Here is a 21,574-nt window from a genome sequence, read left to right as displayed (position 1 = left end):
AGTAGCTAATGCATTTAAAATAACGAACGATTACAGTAATGACTGTAGATAGATGCATCATTTAAGCAGTGTAAATCTCTGCAATGCCGTAGGTAATGAAATGTGTGCATTTGAAATACAGGCCTCCGACTACAATGTTTTGACTGTAAAGGGGTGGGGGGGTATGAGACACATTCTCCTTTACATCAGTCTTAACTTGAACTTTCCAAAAGGAAGATGCACCTAACACCTTTCTGGATTTCCACAGAGCTGCTTAAAGACGTAACTGAATAGGTGACGTCAGGAATTTCTACTAAAGGTGAAATGTCATGCAATACTGCAACTGCTGTTTAAACCAGGGTGGTAAAATTAGAAACTATTTACTCACCTAGAAGGGGAGTGTTTTACCGTTACCAGATACGTTAGCCTGACCTATCCTAGGTGCAGACCTAATGGGCAGACAGGAAGGGGAGGGCGAACAGCAAAACCAGGCCAGCTGAAGTAACAAAAGGCTATAAGACATACTTTTTATTGGGCAATAAACAAGCTGATGTCAGCCCTCGGTTTAATTTAAAACGAACCTCCGCAGAACTTTGTCTTATAACTTCAGAAAGCAATTTGTGAGGTCATGCTAATTTCGCAGTTAACACATGCCTCTGTAGAACAAATCAGAGGCCTTACGAGGGGCCACCGTCTAATGCAGTCTCTCCTAACCACGAGGAATGGCACGTCGTCCACTAAAACCATCACACTATGACTGGGTCTGCTGCAGGACAGGGTTTTGAGGTGGGGGGGGGGAGGTGGCAGTTTTGGGGGGTATAGGAGGGGCACGTGGTGGGTTTTAAGAGCGTGGGAACGATGGGTTGACTTCCGTAGACACCAAGTTGCTCACCAAAGTTTTACCACAAGACCTGAGAGTGCGCTTTGGGGAAAGCCACACACACACAGTCTCCTTCACACTCTCTCAATTACACTCAGACACACAATCCTCGGCAATTTTCCCCCTATTCAAGGTAGACAATGGACCGGACTATTCCCAGGGCGGCCAAAAATCATAATGTTTCACCGCCGCCAAGTGAACGCGCTCCTGCGCTAAGGGATCGGGTGACTCAGCTATACTCCTGATTTGACTTCTAAACAGGAAGAAAAAAGCAGGTGGCATGACATCAGGTAGGAGGGAGCACTGAGAACAGAACATGCAAAGTTGCAGAAGCAAGCGGAGCCTGCAAGTTGCCTGTAGCGTGCGATTGCGTGTGCGGGTGTGTGACCTGCCACGTCCTGCTAACCCATGCAGGGTATAGCTTTGCTTTGTGCATTATGCAGCCTGGGATTGGCTCCAAGCCCCCCCTCCCCCCAGGTTGGAAGATGGATGGAAAATCAATATGGTTAAGATTTCTGAGTTCAGCAAAGCTGTTAAAACATTAACATGTTACTTAATCTGCAGTCAGTCCATGATTAAGACATATGAACAGGTAGAACAAACTCACCCAATGGTATGCGAGTCATTTATAATAAAACATATCAAATACACAATTTCAGTCAATCAAGAATATATCCGTCATTTAAAAATCTTCCACAACAAGGTCTTTTAAGCAGTACACTTCAAGAAAGGTGTCAAATTTAATGTTGTATTTATGATGATCTGCATAAATTCATCAACAGTAAACTCACGAAAGAAAACGAACATATTTCAGTATACATTTGATGATTCTTCTGGAAATAATGTACCACAAATCATACTGGAATTTAAATGTCACATTGACAAAAGCCAAGAGTGCATTCCTCAACATGTGTTTGCAGTTAAACCGCCTGTATTAAATCAAGATGGAAAAAAAGTAACTTAAATCTAAAGTTAAAACATTTCTTTCAAGCCAATCTTGAAAATTATTTTGTTAACCTCACGTCTCATGCATGCTGCTGCTCTAGACGATTTAAAGGAACGGGCCTTAAATGCGTAACTCGTCTAAAACCTAGAGGAAATGTTGTACGAAAAGCAGGACTTGGGACGCCTAAAAAAAAAAAGAAAGATGGAGACAGGTATTGAAAGAGGCCATATCTTGTGTATCTGTTTTGGCTGACTTCTGAACCGCAACAATCTTGCTTAATTAGATCCAGAATATTTCCTTCCAATATGGCTTTTGTTAACAAATGGGATACCATTAACCGAAACCAATAAAACGGCTGATTCTACCGTAAGTCTTCATCGGTAGGACAGCACCGCTGCACGAGGAAAAACGCTGTTTGAGTGATCAAGCTTCTCGCTAATATTAAGGAAATAAAAAAAAAGGAATATTTACCATCTGGCACAGTGGTGAAATAAAATGGGCCTCTGGGCCTAGTTAACACTAAAGGAGGACGATAAAACAATCAACCATGTATAAGGGAATAACATTAGTAGTTTATTTAACTTCATTCATCACGCCAAAGACAAATTGTAATGTTGCAAATTATTATTAAAAGCATGAATTATGAGAAGTGCCCTTTGGGTATTGTGTGCTGATTTCTATCATTACCATCTGAATAATTATGTCAGGATTACACTTAGTGTGAAACACCATGATAAAATAAATATTATATATGTTAAGCCGCCTGTTCCTGAATTTTAAAAACCACTGCAGGGAACTTGAACACTGAGCATCCCATTTTCCCCCTCACTAGGAACCGATTTCACTGTTGACCAAAAAACGGAAATGTCCTCGCAGCAAAAAAACACCGGAGCTGAACGCAGCCAGGCTACCGGATGGTAGCCGCCCAACCTAGAACTGACACCCGGCGTCCAACATTAAGGAAATCTGACAGGAGCAAAAATGCGCTAATGAGGAAATTCCATTATGGAGCATTACGGCTTTGGCTGTTTTCTGTCATTGCTCTACGACTGCGTTCGGTGCAAGAAAATAAAATCGATGGCAGCACTGAGAGGAAGTGGCATGAGGGAGACAAGCTCAAATTTACTTGATCATCACAATGGAAAGTCTCCACATATCAATGCTAAATACGCTACTCTGTATAACCCTACACTGTATTCTGCTGTCGCAGCATGAGCCGTATCGCTGATCACAATTATATTAAAAAAGTATGACCTCCAAGGGGGGCAAATCAGCGATTAGAGATTGGTTTCGCTTGGTTTAGATGATATGCTTTTAAGTGATAAAACTAATTGCGGCTAACCTGCGAAAACCTGAGAAGTAGGTTGACGAGTCCCTTCTGGAACATTACAGATATGGTGTGAGAAAAAAAATGAAAAATAGATATACGCCGCGCCTTAGCTGCACATCGCATAATCAAACACGGCTCAGGATTGGCCATGTGAGGTGTGTGTAGAAGAGGATCCCCAGACTGGCAGCCCCCGGTTTACTCCGGTAATGCAGAGCCTGGGGGGAGGAGGCAACCTCTCTGTTCTGGTGACTCATTGACAGACAAGCGGAACCAAGTGTTCCAACTTTAAATGCCAGAGTCTAAAAATAATCGGCACGGTCATCTGACTAATGTTTCCATTAGTATTCCCCTTGTCTTATAGAAGTGCTAACCAGACACCAGAACCAGGTACAAACCTGACTAATAATACCAGAGTCCAGGACTTTCAACATACATTCTCTTGTGTGCAGGCCAATTTTTAGAATGAGACTTTAAGAAGCCATATTTTCATATTTTTGCCATTTTAACACTACAAATGAACCATTCTTTTTTTCATCTTAAAAATAAAACCTAAAACTGTTTAAGAATGGATTAGAAAAATAGCATGTGCTTCGACGACCAGTCACATTTCTGCACGCAAAAAAAAAAAAAAAGAAGCATTTCAGATTCCTTGTTTCTAGTTTGTTTTTATTGATTTACAGCGTAAAGCCTTGACTTTCTGAGAGTGCTGGCATTAGCTGCGCCATACTGTTACTTAAAAACCTCTAAGTACTAGGAAGGTTCACACCCGCCGAATATAGGAGACCAGCATTACAGCGTTACAAAAAATTTCTGGAAGCACGGTCACATAGGTAAGCGAAAATAAGTAACGAGGTTTTACTGCCTTTTCAGAAAACAGCAAATGAAAGACCCATCTTCACACAAAGCCTGCGAACACTGCTTCCGAGTGAGAGGTAACCTAAGGAAGCTTTGGCAGCTCAGCTACCATTATACACATGAAATAAGAGACCGTCAACACACCTGCTACATCTGTTTACCGGGACAATATGTGAATGCAAGGGCTGTTTATATGTCGTAGGGAACCAAGGGCCCCTAGAGCTATTTGAAATAGACAAGGAGCTTCTTAAGGATTGTTACACAACACCCAGAAAGAACAACTAGATGCTTCACCTTTCAGCCAATAGCAGAAGCCCCAGCCCTGGGAGTCTTTTCAAATGCTGCACACAAGGAACACCTCCCCCTGGGAGGAGGGGGGGTGGGGGAACACTCACCCTTTATGCACATTTTATAAGACATACATATGGGGTGTCATATTAGCCTTGACATCTGAGGGGTAGCTGTGCCCCTCGACTGAAGGAAAACCAGAGACAAACTTCTACAAAATTGCTACCTGGCACCTTCCTTTATTCGACTGGGAGCGAAAATGCTCAAAGCTAGCTTGGTTCGAAAATGTGAAGCCGAGGGACATAACATTAAAATATTGTTTTTTTTTTTCCTTCTTCTTTATAGCTGAAACACCAGCAGCCCAAGACCTTGGCCGTAAACTGCAGACAAAGTTAGATTCCAAAATTCAGGGAGATGCCTGTACGTCGACGGTAATTATTTTGTTTATACGTTGACGGTAATTATTCCGTTTATGGACCTTCTGTCATCAGCAGGAAACAGAACAGGCAGTTTTAACACTCATTACGGTACATCATTACATGCGAAAGTGCCACAAATATTTCCATTTTGAAAATTAAATTTCATTTTGTCTCTAGGTGTGAAGCGCCTTGGGGGGACGTCTGTTCAAAAAATGACTGTCAGAGTAGGCAGAAGAAGAGGCATAAATTTAGCTGGTGCAATAAGACAAGATTTGCTGCTCGGAGAATTTTACGTTTAACAGGAGGCGAGCTCATTTAAGCGATTCCTCGTCATTCCCTTTGAGGTTAGCCTATCCCATTAACACTGAAAGGACCCTAAAAACACCCATTAAGTGATTTCACAGGAGGAACAAGCCTCTGTTAATCAATGCTTAGACGGGATCCGCTTCCTTCTAGGCGGGCGGACTCAAAGTCTTCAGAGTCTTCAAGTGTACACAGAGGTAATTCACTGCTAATGATCGCCACGGCACCCACTCTCTTCTCCTCCGCGGTCTAGTCATTTAATTACTTCACTCACGTTAAACAGCTTACAAATCACAGGGACGGCAAAGAAACACGATCAAAAGCACTGGTGCTAATCAGGGTAGGGACTGGGAAACATTAATAAAGAGAAAAAGGGTGGGGAAAAAAAGCTACTGCGTTCTGCCACTGAAAATGGGCATGCTGGTTTTCACAGAAAGTTTGCGGGCACCACAAAATAAAGAAAAATTAAATTTAAACTAATATATATATTAAAAAAACAGTGCTGCATGGGACCACGCCCAATACAGGATGGCACAGAGTTAAAAAGGCTAATCTGATTCAACGGCGTCTTCTGGCAGGCCATTCCCAAACGTGCCGGAATCACTAGCTGCTGGTCAAAGAGATTTTGGGATCTTTGTCCCCTCCAGTTTGCGGACTGACCAAAAAGAAAGGAGGGACGCACACTGGTTGTTTCCACGGCCTGTATGGAAGAGGCACATGTGGGGTGGAGATGTGGAGCTTTCATCCCTAACAAAGTCACCGGATGGATCCTTCACATGCAGCACTTTTTCACGGGGAGAGCCATAATTAAAAACATCATCGCAGACGTGTCCCAGAGGAAGCCAGCTCGGGACGTAAATATTGAACGTAAACATTGAGATTTCGCATGAAGTTACGTCGCGTAAAGGGCTTCAGGTGTAAATGTGTGAAAGCGTTTCACAGTTTTGGGCGTGGACGCTCGCCCTCGTATGCAAAACACACCTGCTCAGACCCGCTACGGAAACCCACGCACATCCATGGAAAATCAGTATCTACGCACAGCCCTCCTGCAGCTGCTGCCGCAGTGCCGGTGATATCTGCGCTGCTTGGCCCATCAGATTTCACAGGAATATTCTGGTATCATTTTCATTTGCCGTGCTACCAGATCAGTCCCAGAAAACCTAACACAAACACCATCACTCTCACCGTCACCCAAGGTTGAGGTCATCTAATCACTCTTCTAGGAAGTCCTAAAATTAAAACATGACCCATATTGGTTGTCTTCATTCCCAACCCATACTTACTGAACATACATCACCATATTCCTAAGTTGTCACCATATTTTTTTTTGTTTGCGTTTCTGAGCAGCTGTCAATTGCTACAGAAATAAACCTGGACCAGATCTGTAGCTAGCAGACATGCTCAGACATCAGGGCAGTGATACTCCTCTGACTTGCTTTACACCAATCGGGTGAAAGGAACACAGGTAAACCTTCCTCCTTTCTCCTAGGCTAATGTTCCTAAGGCCGGGACTCAGAATAAGGACCATCTCTGGTCTCCAGAGTGGATGCAGGGAAAAGTGGCGATTTATAATGTTCCATGTGAATAATTCAGCTCCATGTGGAGAACACCAGATGGCCTGGTGTGAACTTTGAACACAAAGAGAATGTTTTTGTCTTCTGTTGGGAGCCCATTCCAGGTACTTAGGGGAGCGTAGACCCAAAAATAATTCAGCTGTGTGGTTTCAACCAGTCTTCCCCCAAAGAGTCTTTAAGGGAGATGCCCATCTATCATTACAACTACTAGGTTCATACCGTCTACTTCTGAGAAGGGCATATAGATAAACACCTTCATCATAACTCTCTAAAACGGTTAAAGACCATAAACACCACATCAGTTCTCATGCTAGAATTAACAGCACCTACCCTATCTATCCTTTAAAAATGAATAATCGAAGGAAACAAAGAAACATTTACTCTTATCTGTGGGGGGAAAAGGACAATTGATTTCCGTACCTAATAATCTACTTATACGGCTATTACATTTTAAATGCCTGCTGCTCTTTTTAGTGCCACCTGCTGGACAATGAGCTGCACAACAAAGATCAAAATGCAGAACTTTGGTCTCAATTGAGATTGCATCAGCCACCACCCAGAAAGACTCTGCACATGCAACGTTGGGGGAAAAAAAAAAATTGCAAGGGTTCTTGGGACAGCTGCGTGCTTAAATACATCAAAAAAACGATTCGGGATAATAAAGCAAAATAAAACAAACATATGTTTTAATAATTCCCTGTTAATATAAGGAAAGGAAAACAGACATCTTGGCATATGCCCATTTTGGCTAGGAACATAGTAATTTGGAAAAGCATGGTTTTCAGGACACAGAACGCTGTATTCATTTTTTTTTTCCAAACCATAAAAGCATTCCACATTCAATCCATTATTTGAAATAAAGTGACAGAGAAACATATTACTATTTAAGAAGAAAATAAGCTTATAAAAGATCCCCCCTTTTCCACATATAAAAAAAACGAGAAGGGGGGAAACAAAACATAAACCGACAAAGAGACAGATGGGTGACCGCAACGCTGCTGATGCTATCGCGAGCATCAAGCTGCAGCAGAAAGCCAGACGACAGGTTCCTCCGAGCCCGAAAATACCAGGAGGGATGGATGGAGGGACAATGGAAGCAGCGGCATCCGGAGGAAGCTGAAGCCCACACATACGGAGTACGGCGCCGGGGCTGGGGCCATCGATCGGGCCGCAGACGAGAGGCTCGTTTGGCGTCAGCCGAACCGCACGGGTCAGCGGCAGGCTGGACCGCGTCTGCAGTGCGGGGACACTGGAGGGATCGAGTGGATTTCACGAGGAAGTGCTATGCGCAGCAGCGACTGGGCAGGCGGTTTTGGTGTCATCTGGGGGTGGGGGGAAGGGGGGGTGAGTAGAGGCGCCACAGTTAAAAGCATCAGCTGCGGGCAGGTCGGTGCGGGACATGTACGCGGGCACCCTCACGTGGACTCCCACGGCTGTGACAGACCTCTGAGCTTTCGAGATGATTCAGCCACCTTCTCTTTCGGTACGGGTCGCGGCGTGAACGCGAAAGGCACAGGCCGTGGTGCTTAGCATCTGCTCCTAACAAGGAAGGGGGCGGTGGGGGGGGGGAGGCAGGCAGCATGGAGGGGGACCTCTGCATAGCGTCCCAGAAAAAGCACATCACAGTGATGAGTGCAATATTTCGCCTGAGTGGAAACATCTCCACTTATAGGGGTAAATAGTGGGATTTGTGTCTCAATCTCCTGAGAATACACTGACTCAGCCTTTTCGGTTACAAGGCTCCCTGTTCTGCATGCTAATGGCAACTGGGTAATAAAATGCCAGTGAATTATTCATACAGAAGGTTAAATGCGATAACGCAGAATTTACTGGCTTTCTGTACATAAAGAAAGTGACAGGAAAACATCTCTATTTTTGCGAGTGGAAAAGGCACTGCAAAAAAAATTAAATAAAAAAGGGATTAATCATTAATCCTTTAGTGAGATCTTAAACACATGGTCTGTTGCTGACTAGATGTTATCAGATCTGAGTTCAAATCTTAGGTTGCGTAGCTGCATATATGAAATACCTTCCAAAGAAGCCATTTGCAGCTATGACAAAGAGATAAAACTGACAATGTTCTTCAAAAACAGTTGTTTGGGAAACTGTTAAAGTGCTGAGCAAGGCTTCTGTTTGTATACTGTATACTAGGCTGTTTTAGTGCAAGCTATTGAGACTGGACCGAGTTTAGGACTTCAAAGAACTACGAATTCAAAATCCTCGGAGGAATAAATTCCACCATTGTTTCTCCAGATACAGCTACCTAAACCTTTATTAAGCTCAATAATAAAGCCTCCGTTAGCAGGAATGGCCAAAATGTGTTATCCATGATATACACAAGTGGAGCAAAAATGAAAAAATGATTTCTCTTTTTTTGGTCAGACGCATGAATTTATATTCTTTTGCTGCCACCGGCAGGCCATTATGGGTACTGCCCTATAACTTGATACCAAATAACCTTCACGCTGTAATGTAAAATTTCAGGCTGCACATATTCAACTTCTGCAAATACCCAACAAAATATTTTTTATTTTAAAAGGCAGGGGGAGTATTACAGCAGTTTGTGCTGCATCTCTATCTGGTAATTCAACAGAACTACAAAAAGCATGATACACCCCTGAAAAACCCAAAAGGACCACACGAACTGTTAAATGCAGTTTAACTACATCTATTGACCTGTAAAAAATAAAATTATCCATCCATCCACTTATCCAGTACGGGGGCACTCATGGTATGGAGCCTATTAGATGGAGCACAAGGCAGGAATACACCCTGGACTGTCAGGCCAGTGAAAGGACAAACACAACAAACCAAACACAAATAAACCGATTCACAATAAATAAATAAATATACCGATTCACCTAACTGCACCACAAATTGTTCAGCAGTTTGGGCAAGCCACTGATTAACCAACACTACGTTAAACCCTAAATTTTCTCAAAAACTTCAGGGGGAAGTATGTCGTTCTGCAGGTTAGGAATCTGTGCCTATGACTGAAAGGTTGCCGGTTCAAATTCCACAGCCTGCAGAGTTGAGTCACCATTGAGCCCTTGAGTGAGGCGCTTAACCCCAATTGCTCCAGGGACTGGCTGAACTGGCTCTCTCAAATATATCCCATACTTTAGGCATTTCATTATATTTCAAATCAGGTGTATGAACTAACTGAAAACATAGTTAAATTTTTTTAAATTAAAATTTCTCTCACTACACCCTGGAAAAAAAAACACATGAGATTAGTTTAATCAATGCAAAAATATACCTCAAATGGCAAAACGACAAATATGTTACGCCACGACTCAACTCCAGTAGAGAAGCCTGGGTCAAGCTACACTACCAGCACAAACACAGCACTGGGCGTCAGTCTTACGGAACGACGAAAGGGAAGTTAGCCGGCGGAATAAAATGAGGATGACAAGCGCGTTAAAGCTGCTCAGGGTGTTTACTGATAGCCCATTCTCACTGAAGCTGGCCATGTACTTCACAGATAATCAACGTCGTTTCGCCAATACAACATTATCTATAAACAGTGTAGATTAATATCTGCATTTGTGGATTCCAGTTAATAGTAAACGTTGTAGCTATGTAATGTTTGCTATGGAATGCATGTGTTTCATTAGCATGTAATGGTGAGTGACGCTTATATTGTAGGCTTCCCGGTCTGTCCTGCTTGTAGGCTTCTCCTTTATTAAAATAACTCATGCACTTGCTTCAGTACACTTATTATCTCTCTGTATGTTGGTCTGCTACATCGAAACCACGCCCCTCTAGTGTAGTGGCATGACATAGAATGAAGGTGGTGAACAGGGTAGACAACGCTCGTCACGTGACGCAGCTTACGGCTATAACCTGATGCCAGGGAATCAACACTGATCCGAAGTTCATTTAAAGTTAATAAAACCATATTTCTCCTATCTGGAATCTGTCAAAAACCGTTTTACTCTACAAGTGCTTTGCCACCACACCAAGTGCCGCACTTTCTGTACCTTCCCAATTCTATTGGCTTACAGACAAGTACCAATACCTAAAGTTCCAGTACCAAAAATGCCAAACCAGCTGGGATACTACTTTGGTACTTTGGGGTGGGACTTGAAATGCTTTCTTTGTCGATTGGTTACGCAAATAGCCTGCCTCTGAAACCCAATACAACTGGCGCCTTGAAAACAGCTAAGAACTTTGAAAACAAGGATAAATAAAGTAAAATAAATAAATGCTATCTGGTCAGAAGAACAGACACAGGAAGATCAGATTGGCATGACAAGAAATTTAAAAAATTATTCTGTTTCATATACTAGGACGGCACGCATATAGCGTGCTGTCCTGCTGATACGATTAGGTTGTAAATATAGCGATGTCATTTTGTTGTAGTAAATATTAGAGCATTTATAAAGCAAAAAGGAGTTCATGCATTTCTCACAAACCCATCTAGGAGTGATTTAAACAGCAAAAATGAAAATTATTACAATTGTCTCGAAGAACGCATGCAGCACTCATGCAAACGGTAAACTTTAAACTGATTTTTAGATGTATATTAGACAATTAATAAAAGGAATAATAATTAAACTTGCAAAGCGAGCGAAGGTTTTTTTTCCTATGCCAGAGTAAACTCCCTGCGCCATAATGTTTGTATACAGAATTGAAAGTGAGAAAAAGCCTTATCTTAACTCAGCTAGTTATCTATGTAAGAATTACACGTGCATAACAATGCAATGTTGGCACTAATTTTGCACACCATCCAGCCGTATAATATATTACATGCAGCCATTTTTTGAATTCACTGCAAAATACCTCACCTCGCGTTGTGATGTCATTCGGTACCAGTACAAGTTTTTACGCCAGTGGAAAACCAACACCTTGAAGTCAGGAAAGTACCAAAAGTACGGGCCTTGGTGCAGTGGAAAAGCGCCCTTAGTTACTTAGCTAATACTTTTATGCAACGTTAACCGTTTACCCAGCGGGATGCTTAACCAGAACATTTTGTGTGAAGTGCCATCATCAGAAGCACGAAACAGCTTAATGGGAACATACACCAGCTACTGTACTTATTCATCTTATTCAACGAAAGTCCTTTTTGTCATTTGCAGAAAGGCAACAGAGAAGTGCATCGACCATGCAAGGACATTTTAAAAGAAAATCCAAAGGTAACCAATCAAAACATCCATCCATCGTCCAAACCACATATCCTACTGGGTCGCGGGGGTTCTGGAGCCTATCCCGGAAGCAATGGGCACGAGGCAGGGAACAACCCAGGATGGGGGGCCAGCCCATCGCAGGGCACACTCACACACCATTCACTCACACACCATTCACACCTATGGGCAATTTAGCAACTCCAATTAGCCTCAGCATGTCTATGGACTGTGGGGGGAAACCGGAGTACCCGGAGGAAACCCCACGACGACATGGGGAGAACATGCAAACTCCACACACATGTGACCCAGGTGGAGACTCAAGCACCACCATGCCGCCCCTCCAATCAAAACAAAATCACTAATTATTATTCAATTCAGCAATTAAGAACAATCAGTACTCAAAAAATAAAGATTCACATTTAATCTGGAAAAAAACGGATAAAACATGATTAAAATGCGCACAGCATCCTACAAAAACCACAACTTCAAGATTCAATTTCAGCAGTTACTGTATATGCTAGCTACATATAGCCTCTACAGCTGTCGCCGTCTGCGGTTTCATTAGAGACCAACACGACATTTGGCTGTGGTAAGCAACACAGCCTTAGTAGGAAAAAAACTCTCAAAACGAAACTACTCAGCCATTCAAATAACTTCTTTTCGCAGGGCAGAGATACCCTCTGCACATGGGAAGAGCGGAATTCGAGTCCGCAGCGTTTCCTGCCAGTGTGAGCCACCATCTGTGAGAGCCTGAGAATCCCCGTTTTAGGGAACACAATGACGGCAGCAGTAAGATTTGTGCCATACTGCAGCAGCACGGCTCATTAAACAGGCTCCGTGGCACGATGGGCGTAGTATTTTATCGGAAAGCCTGACACTTTGCTTTTAGTAAATATAACCAGCTTAGATATGGCGTTGCCTGTACAACACAGTGGCCAAAGCCATTTAAGAACACAGTGTGAGACATAACGGGATTAATAAACGACTAATTCATCCAAGGTACTCAGTGACACCTTGTAAATAAAGTCATCCGTAGATTATACAGTCTGGGCCTTAAAAAACAACGCTCACTTCCCTTTTCAGCAAACAGACCAAAAAGCCACAGCCCTGCACAGGAACGAAGGCGGCGGTTAGACAAGAGGAAACTACGGGCCGTGCCCGCCTGATGAGGCGTTGCAGCCGTCGATAAAAAAAAAAATCAGATGCAGGAACGCGAGGTCACGAGCCTGGTTCAGCAAGCTATGGGATCTCAAAACCTGCACGGCCTGTCCCACGCCCCACAGGTACGGGGATAACTGGGTTATCTCACGATCATGCGGGAGTTTGACTGCCACTCACATCTGACCTTAAACCGGCACAGAGATTCCAGTTGCCTGCAGTATAGATTTCGCGTTCGGGAAGAAACAAACAAATACCCACAATGCTTTTTGCATCGCTAAACTCCACTAGACACAAATGACGTGGGCCTTGTGTGGTTTACAATATTTAAATGTACACTTCATGGACACTATGTGCTTTTATGTCCAGCTGTGTGCGGGAAGTGAGTTACGATGGTCAAGTGTTACAAGATATTTGATATCTTCTGTGTAAATGCTCACATGCCATATATGGACCAGAGGAGCAGTGAACCAGATGACAGAAGCCACATGACATTTGAGTTCAAAACTCAAGGCCCTGTCTGTGATTCCAGCTGTGATACGGATGGGCTTTCCTTGATTTATCCAGGTGGGGTCATGTCTTCTGGCTAAAGCCAGCATCGGAAGCCTTTTAAGGGATTTACTGACCGCAATTAACAGGGGCCTGGTTTGTTTTTCAGCCCAGTTTACTAGCAGCTGCTCACAGTGGGGATCTATGCCTGTCAGGAATACTCCTCTGGTTCACACTACTGAGCTTCTCCAGAGAAACTCGCAGCATCCAACAACCATTTTAACACAGAGAGGGGCCCAGCAGTCACATGGGCCTGGAAAGATTATGTTCATTGGTTGCCTGGTGCCTGGATGTGGCAGAGTGCATCCTTGTGAATTGTTGTGAATACAGAAAAGTGAATACGGATTTTGATCCCCACACAGCAATTGTGGTTATTATCAATAAATTTAAATATTTATGCATAAAAGGTAAAAAGAAATTCTGACAACATCCAACTACCATGGCGACCATTTCGTTTTCTGTACTGGGAATACTTTAAAAATGCAAGATGTCAGAAACTTCAAACTAAATTTCACAGCGATGCCAGTTATGAGGAGTCACTAGCTGCACGGCTTCGGCAGAAAGAGCACAGAGGTGGTCACTGGAGTTAACAGGAGAGCTCAGTCAGCCGAGGCAGAGAGTAATTAGACAGTTCATCCCGGGGAAAGACTCACAGTGCTTTGTGCTTGTCTTCCGCTAAAATCTGGTCATTCGGCTTCAGCCCATACCTGCAGAAACAAGGGAACTGTCAGTTATGACTGCGTGCAAATACTTCTGCGTTTGGTTGACTAATCAGCACACCTGAGTATAGATCTGTCAAGTGTCCATCCATCCATCCATCCATCACTGCTTACCCAATACTGCTTCATTGTGCATTCAGCTTACACTTTAGTGCGTTTCACCATAACTATATATCACACACTGGATAAGCATCATATCTGTATAATTATATAGGGTAATTAAGAATAATTATACATGATTATACAGAAGAAACAGCTACACGAGCAGGGAGGAGTACATCATAAATTATGTTCTTCCATTTTTTGAATTGATAAACAGGAAGAATCTCCACAAGCAGAGGCCACAGAGTGTCCAGAAAACGATGATTTCTGTCTGTTCGTGTATAAAACTCATTTGAAATCTGAGACTTTCGGCAAAACCGAAAGACCTTAAAACATCTTTTCTTTACTTTTCATTTATCATACTTATTGTGCATTTTATTTTTCTGGCTGTATTTACTCTGAAATAAAAAGCCTTCAGTCTTGCTCCTCTTGACTGTCCCGTTTCTTCCACTTTTCTGAACCCATCCCTCCCTCTTTTGGTCCTGGGAAGCGTTTCGCCACGCTGCTGTAAATGTGAATATGGATGGTATGACAAGTAAAGCCCAGCTTGACTTGTTATTCATCGAGTTCCATTTGTATTATAGCAGTGACAGACAACATATACAACGGCGGACCCATAAGATTGCGATAGAGCTGAAAAATTCCTACCGCCTTGTGACGTCGTAGCCATTATAACATTGTAGCACGACGCATTACTCGTGTTTGTGGTGATGCTGGTGTCAACACACCTATTGCGCTGCCAGGCGTATAAAAGTATAACGCATACAGTAATGTACAGTGCATACTTCAGAATGACAAACGACTGGTTTATGTATTTACAGTACTGTACTTTTTTTGCTAAAGCACCCTCTTCCTACTTATAAAGCAAACAGTTTACTGTAGTCTGTGTGTGTAATAGGCTATAGGTTTTTGCAAGTACACTCTGATCTCACAATAACGACAACACCTAAAGATGCATTTCCCAGATTATATCCCTATTGGTAAATGACGCATGACCGTACATTATACTGCCGTGCCAAAGATTTATACCATATTTACATTTAAATGAGAATCCACCCAACCCTGTTCCAGTCTTGAATTCCAACGGAGCGTTGTTGTGATAAAATGGCAAACAGCAGCTACAGTGTTCACCGAGAAATGTAGAAGCAAGTTGTTTTTTTTTGTCATTTTTTGTTTGTTATTTCTTACCTCTTTTTCTCTCTCATTGCACATTGAACAGAAGGATTCCTAGTTTTGTTGTACTCAGTATACAATGATTATAAAGCTTCTACTCTATTTGGTGAAGGGGTGGCTCTGAGGCTAGGGATCTGTATCAGCAATCGGAAGGTCGTTGGTTCCAATACCGTCAATGGCAGGAGTGACCCTACTCTATCGTAACCCACAACTACTTCGTCCTGGGTATGATGTTAATGTACATCCAGTCCTATAAGGATGTCCTCCAACTTACAGGGAATAACTTGGGGGTTGGTGGCAGGACTAACACAGTCACCGGGAAAAAAAAACCAAATGGGTCCAATTGAACTAGTGTGGTGGTGAGGCATCTCCCGCTGCCAGGCTGCACTCGGGTCCTAATCCCTGAGGTGGTTTGTCATGTGGTGAGTACAGCAACACACTGTCATCAGCGCGCACCCCTTACCATTTTATTCTATTCACAGGAAAATAAAGAAGGCAGACTTTATTGCTTTCAAAAATAAATTTAGCAGCATTGCATAAGGAACACCAACATACAGATAAATGTTTTGGAATTCTTTGAATTTCTGTATCAATGGCTCCTACAATGATCCAACTCAAAATAATCAAGACAGCTATTCAAACACGGCATTTCAAAGGCTCTAAGGTCAGGACACTGACCTGACTGTTTTGAAACACAGAATTTCTTCTCTTTGAGTCAGTCAGGCCCTGAGGCAGCAAAGCAGTCGCATACCAAGGTTTACAGTTTGCCCGGGTTTTGATGTTTGTTTGCTATCTCCAATCACAAAGCGTTGCTCATTTACCAAACATTTCAACTCCTCATCTGTCCACAAATCTTTGTTCCAGTAGTGCGGTAGAACATCCAGGTAGTTCTTATCTAGACTGACAAAGACAGCAATGGTTTTTATGGAGAACAGTGGTCTCCATGGTAACCACCAATAAGCATGTTTTTGTTTACGGTTTACTGACAAAACACAAGCATTACTTGGTGCTATATATTCTCGCACGTTCTTGACTGCCATGACTGCCATCCTATGGTGCTTTGTCACTTGTTTGGGAATCATATAGCATATTCAGCACTGCTGTTTGTAGAACGCCCACTCAAAGGCAGAATAGCACCAGTGCTGAATATCTTCCATTTTCAGATTAGTGGCATGACTGAGGACTGTACGAGGCCCTCGCTCTTTAGAAATCACTGTAAACCTTTTCAGTCTCACCAATGTACTTTCCCCCCCCCCCCCATTTCTTTTTTCTTGACCATTTAAAATACCTGTTCAAAAAATGATGGCAACGTAACATGACAGAATGGTGACACTATATTAGGCAACCTGATTACATGCACTGACTCGATGAGCCAAACACTGGCCCAATACGCAGTGCATGCTGAGTTTATTTGTTAAATAACACAGACTTTATTATTTCACAACAATAACTGAAGAGATGAGACCATATTTTAGGAACCATTCATGCAGAATTCCAGATAAGTTTGTGACCCTTTTGGAATTTTCTCGTAACTGTATACATTTATTCCTCAATTAGCATTTTGAAATGTAATACATGGAAGGAAGGACCAAAAATATTACATTTAAACTGCTTCCCGGGGGAAAATCTTTTCCTACAAAAGATGGGTGGGGGGACTACAGGCATAGCTAAATGCAGGACCAGGCTTGACAGGGTGGTTAGAGAGTTCCAAGGAATTCATCCATCCATCCATCCATCCATCCATGCATGCATGCATGCATTTTCTGTAACCGCTTACCCTATTCTAGGTTGCGGGGGGTCCGGAGCCTATCCCGACGAATACCAGTAAAAGGCAGGGAACAATCCAGGATGGGGCGCCCAGGATTCAAACACCATTCACTCACATATGCAGACCTACAGACAATCTGGTAAGTCCAATTGGCCTCAGCATACTTTTGGACTGTAGGGGGAAACCGGAGTACCCAGAGAAAACCTCACGGCGACATGGGGAGAGCATACAACCTCCATACACATGGAGCCGTGGTGGACACTCGAACCCTGGTCCCTGAGGTGTGCCGCAACAGTGCTAACCACTGCGCCACCATGCCGCCCCCGGGAATTCAGTTAAACTAATTTTAGTTCCCATAAAAACTACAAAGCATTTAAAGATTTAGGAATGTCATCATCAGACAGCAATTAAGGTTAAACAGTCGCAAGTCTTCTGCCTCCCCCCGAGACAATGATGAAGAAAAAGAAAAAAAAAACAATAAAAAGTAGTTAAGGGATTTAAAACCTCGGGGCTCCAGGGGCCAACTGATTACCCAGCCCTTGTGGGCAGCCTAATCTTACACAAGCCTGAAACGTGTGTAAGTGATATTAGCTGTCAGGCTAACTTCTGCACACAGCAAGATATGCAACGCTCTTCTAACTGGTTCAAAGCCACAAGCGACAGACTTCAGCTAAGCATGCGACCACAGGGTAGCGTGACAGAAGGGAGATTCCAAGACAGAGTGCCCTGGAATTTTTCGGGCCACAGAATGACGATGTCTGTCCCCAAGCTGGACACATGCTAGAAGGATACCACACATGGGGGGAAAAAAAAAATCGATTACTCATGAATTCAAGAGGGATGTCGATATGGAGGAACCGGGAGAGGACGTCGGTTCAGAAGAGGGTAACCATTATGCTAGCAGTACCGATAGCACTGCCCATTAAACTGTACGGTGGCAGAAAGCGAAAGTGAGAGTCAGCATATGTGAGCGAATATCTTTACATAGTATTTTTGAGCAGGTGTTATTCAACTGAATTATTAGCTGAAATTAATTTAATAAAACTTTGCTAATGGAACAAGTGTCAGCACATTTCTTGGAACTCATGGAATAGTGTTTTACTGAAATTCCTTAAGTGAGCTCTCCAGTATTTTGAGTGCTACAAACTGTTTAAACTTAATAGCACATGTCTCACTTAGAGAGATGGCTAGCGCCCTGACTAAAGTCAACTTCAGAACCTTGCATTTACCAAAAACAGCTTTGTCCTGTTTTATACTATCAAGCTCCCAGGGGCCTGTATCGCCAAGCCGGATTTCTAACTTAGCCGGATTACTTGTTGGATTTAAGGTAGCCCAGATTAAATGGACCTCATCTTCATTCACTTACATTTAGCCCAGACTACCTTAAATCCGACAAATTATCCGGCTAAGCAAGAAATCCTGCTTGGTAATACAAGCCCCTGGGGAAAACCAAGAATTGCTTTGATTGGTACAAAAAAAACACCACTTAACATCGAGTTAACATACAGATTAACATAAATCCATACATAGAAACACTGGAAGCAGGAGAAGAGAAACAGATCATTATGAATCCTTCATTACCAAAGTCTAGTTCCACATAAAAATGCAAAAGTATGCAAAACTCACTTGTCCAGGAAGTCCTTGTCGACTACAGCAGAGATATCAAGCAATGGGTTTCCCATTCCAAACAACGCATTCTGGCTGAGGAGAAAATGATAACAAGGAATCATGTGTTCGGATCACAATGAATGAAGAAAAAAACGTCCAGAGAAAATACAATTGAGGAACATAAAAGATACCACAATTTTCACATGTAACGCTTTCGTAGTCAGCTCTAATGGGTAGCAACCACTGCTTAGTAGCAAGTGTTTCCATGTGACAAAGTGCTGAGCTGAAGGTTCCAAGCAAACAGGTGTAAGTCTACATGTGTATTCCAAGCAACCCAATAAGCATCTGCTAGTGTGAATACCACACTGAAACGAATCAAAAGTGCCATTCCTTCATAAACCACAGGGTTCTAATACTTTATGATACTGGCAACAGATGATTCCAGATTTCCCATTAGAACCGTATTAGAACCCCAAGGAAACAATTCACGATCTGAGAAGCATTGGTAACTTTATTTTAAACTGAACAGACAATTTAATACGGTGACTTCAGATGATGAAATTTGTTAGGGTAATATCTGTCGCATAACCTAAAAAAACGCGTTGCGATAACTGGCTAAATTATTAAAATAAAACGCAATTTATATAACTTTGGGTTCCCAAAATAATGCTTTTAAACCCTATTTTTAAAGAGAATACTCCTACAAACAACGCCTGCGCCCCCACCCTCGGATAACCAGCATTACTGTAACATTTATAATAAAATACCCCGTGGAACAGGCTGTTACCTTGCGGCTGGCATTGCTCTCTAGTGTAGAACGTGAGATCGGCACAGTGCCCAGTAACGAGGTACAGCTATCTTCACGTTAGGGTCCTTATCTTCGAGCAGCGTGCGTTCCGCGTCGATTCTCTACTAAAACCGGAACCCTCAGCCCCCGCGTTCTCGTACCTGATTGGATGCAGAAAGAGTGGGAGGCGCGCCTAGATTGACAGCTTGGCTCTATCTGCTCAATCAGGTATATGGCGTGTCTTTTTGCGGTGTATTCAAAAACCATTACGCCCGTGAATTTTGGCATGGGAGATTTTTAGCGTTCTTGGAAAACATTTAAATAATATGACAAACTAAAACGTACAAAAGAGCAATGCGATTTCTAAAGCGAGTAACTGTTGTAAATACCTCCAATGATGGCAATTGCTGCCCTTTCCTTTTTCGTCCGCCTTACAAGCTGTAAATTTCTTAAATTGTATGCACAGCTCAATAAACATGTCAACGGTGCAATAAAGTAGCAACGGTAACGCCTGTCTCGTAAAACAATGTACAGCGTGCGCGAATAAAATTCTACTGCGCATATTCTTGGCATAACCCGGTAGTAATGAATGAGTGGAAGAAACGAGTAAAAGAAAACGGGCCAACATCCTTAACAAATCGATCACATTAACGTTATTCAATGTTGACTTGGCATTGGAGGAAAAATACAGCTTCCTTTCACAGCAGAACTCCAGTAATAGATTAACTTGTAGGATACAGATTTGAATTCTTAGACTGGAAATTCTGTTGTACCCTGTATTTATCTATGGCGAATAGTTTGCGCAACCCCCCGTTTTTATACGTGTGCCCATTTGTGCACATAGTTAAATCGAGCCGCATACAAGTTAAGATTCACGTCAAGCAAAAAACGAATGCTAATAATAAACATCTGCTTAAATCCAGAGGAACAAACCTTTCGTTTGTTAACGTTTTCGTGATCAGTAACTTTTACCTCATAAAATATGCAGAAGTGTTAATGCCGCTTTAAATTAAATTAAATTAGTGTCTTAAGTTTTTGTATTATTATTATGTACAATAACGATTAATATAATCAGTCTGGATACTTTATAAGGATGCAAGGACACATTGTGCTCCATTTGTGACTGTCGCTAATAGGATACTTCGCATTAACAAGTGTGAACTAACCAACCTCTTACTAAGTTCTTTAGCTTACACATTTACAAGAAGCTAGAGTATTATTATAAAAATCTGAGTAGCCTGTATACTGTTGATATTCCTGGACACGCCTAGTTAGTTTGTTATACGAATCAAAAGTAAATTAGTAAAGGTACATAAACAATTAAAGAAACACTACAGTGTCAATTAGCATTCTGTGAGGTCCCCACAGCGGATCGTTTTGTGACGTCTGTCTTATAACTACCCTAGGACCGCTAGCTATCCAAATCATGTAATAACATTCTTAATTTGCTATTAACACTGTAGTGAATTTGTCTAGGTAAGTTTACATCGAGGAAGAATTAGAAAGTCAAGTATTAAATATTAAACGTTTTATGCGGCGGACCTGTTTTGTGCACAGGGTGTGTATGGTCAAATGTTCAGCACAAACATTTTAAATCTTCTGGCTTAACTGATAGAGTATAACCGTTTAATATCTGGACTACGGCAAACTAGCTAACGAAAGCCTGCTAGCTGTTTTTCTAATTTACAGGGAATAATGTTATCAGGGCATGCGTTGGTTTTGCTTTTAAAATAAGGCGTAACGCTCGTCGCATTTGATTGGGACTTTACCTGAGAGTCTTTTTATCCAGTTTGGGTTTTTTCGGTTTAGATTGGTTTGCAGCCATGGTCAGTGCACAGCTGCAGCACTTCTGGAAGATGCATGAGATGTTGAGAACATCCAGAAGAGCGTGTTCACGAGCTTCATCTCCGAACTGATGGCAAGCACGCGCAGCGGGGTGACGTCACCGCCTGCGCTCGGCCCCGCGGACGCAGCGCAGGCGTATGCATGTGGACGCAGTGAATGAAT

General features: G+C 42.5%; 1 protein-coding gene across 2 annotated transcripts in view; it reads right to left on the bottom strand.

The window, feature by feature from the left end:
* The window catches only part of LOC125715883 (adenosine kinase-like), a 124,372-nt gene extending 102,867 nt beyond the window's left edge, over positions 1-21,505 (bottom strand). The window contains exons 1-3 of one of the 2 annotated variants that reach the window (XM_048987920.1): positions 21,337-21,505; positions 18,799-18,873; positions 14,064-14,117 (exon numbers count right to left, since the gene is read on the bottom strand). In XM_048987920.1, the coding sequence (XP_048843877.1) occupies positions 14,064-14,117; positions 18,799-18,873; positions 21,337-21,392 (185 nt within the window). In that variant the 5' untranslated portion in view covers positions 21,393-21,505. Of the gene's footprint in view, positions 1-14,063; positions 14,118-18,798; positions 18,874-19,567; positions 19,721-21,336 lie in introns of those variants that run through there. The other variant, XM_048987921.1, reaches the window with a different exon arrangement.
* Between the last annotated feature and the right edge of the window lie 69 nt (positions 21,506-21,574).

Source organism: Brienomyrus brachyistius, chromosome 20, assembly GCF_023856365.1.
Source record: "Brienomyrus brachyistius isolate T26 chromosome 20, BBRACH_0.4, whole genome shotgun sequence".
NCBI classification, from domain to species: Eukaryota; Metazoa; Chordata; class Actinopteri; order Osteoglossiformes; family Mormyridae; genus Brienomyrus; species Brienomyrus brachyistius.
This window is presented reverse-complemented; position numbering and strand designations above follow the sequence as displayed.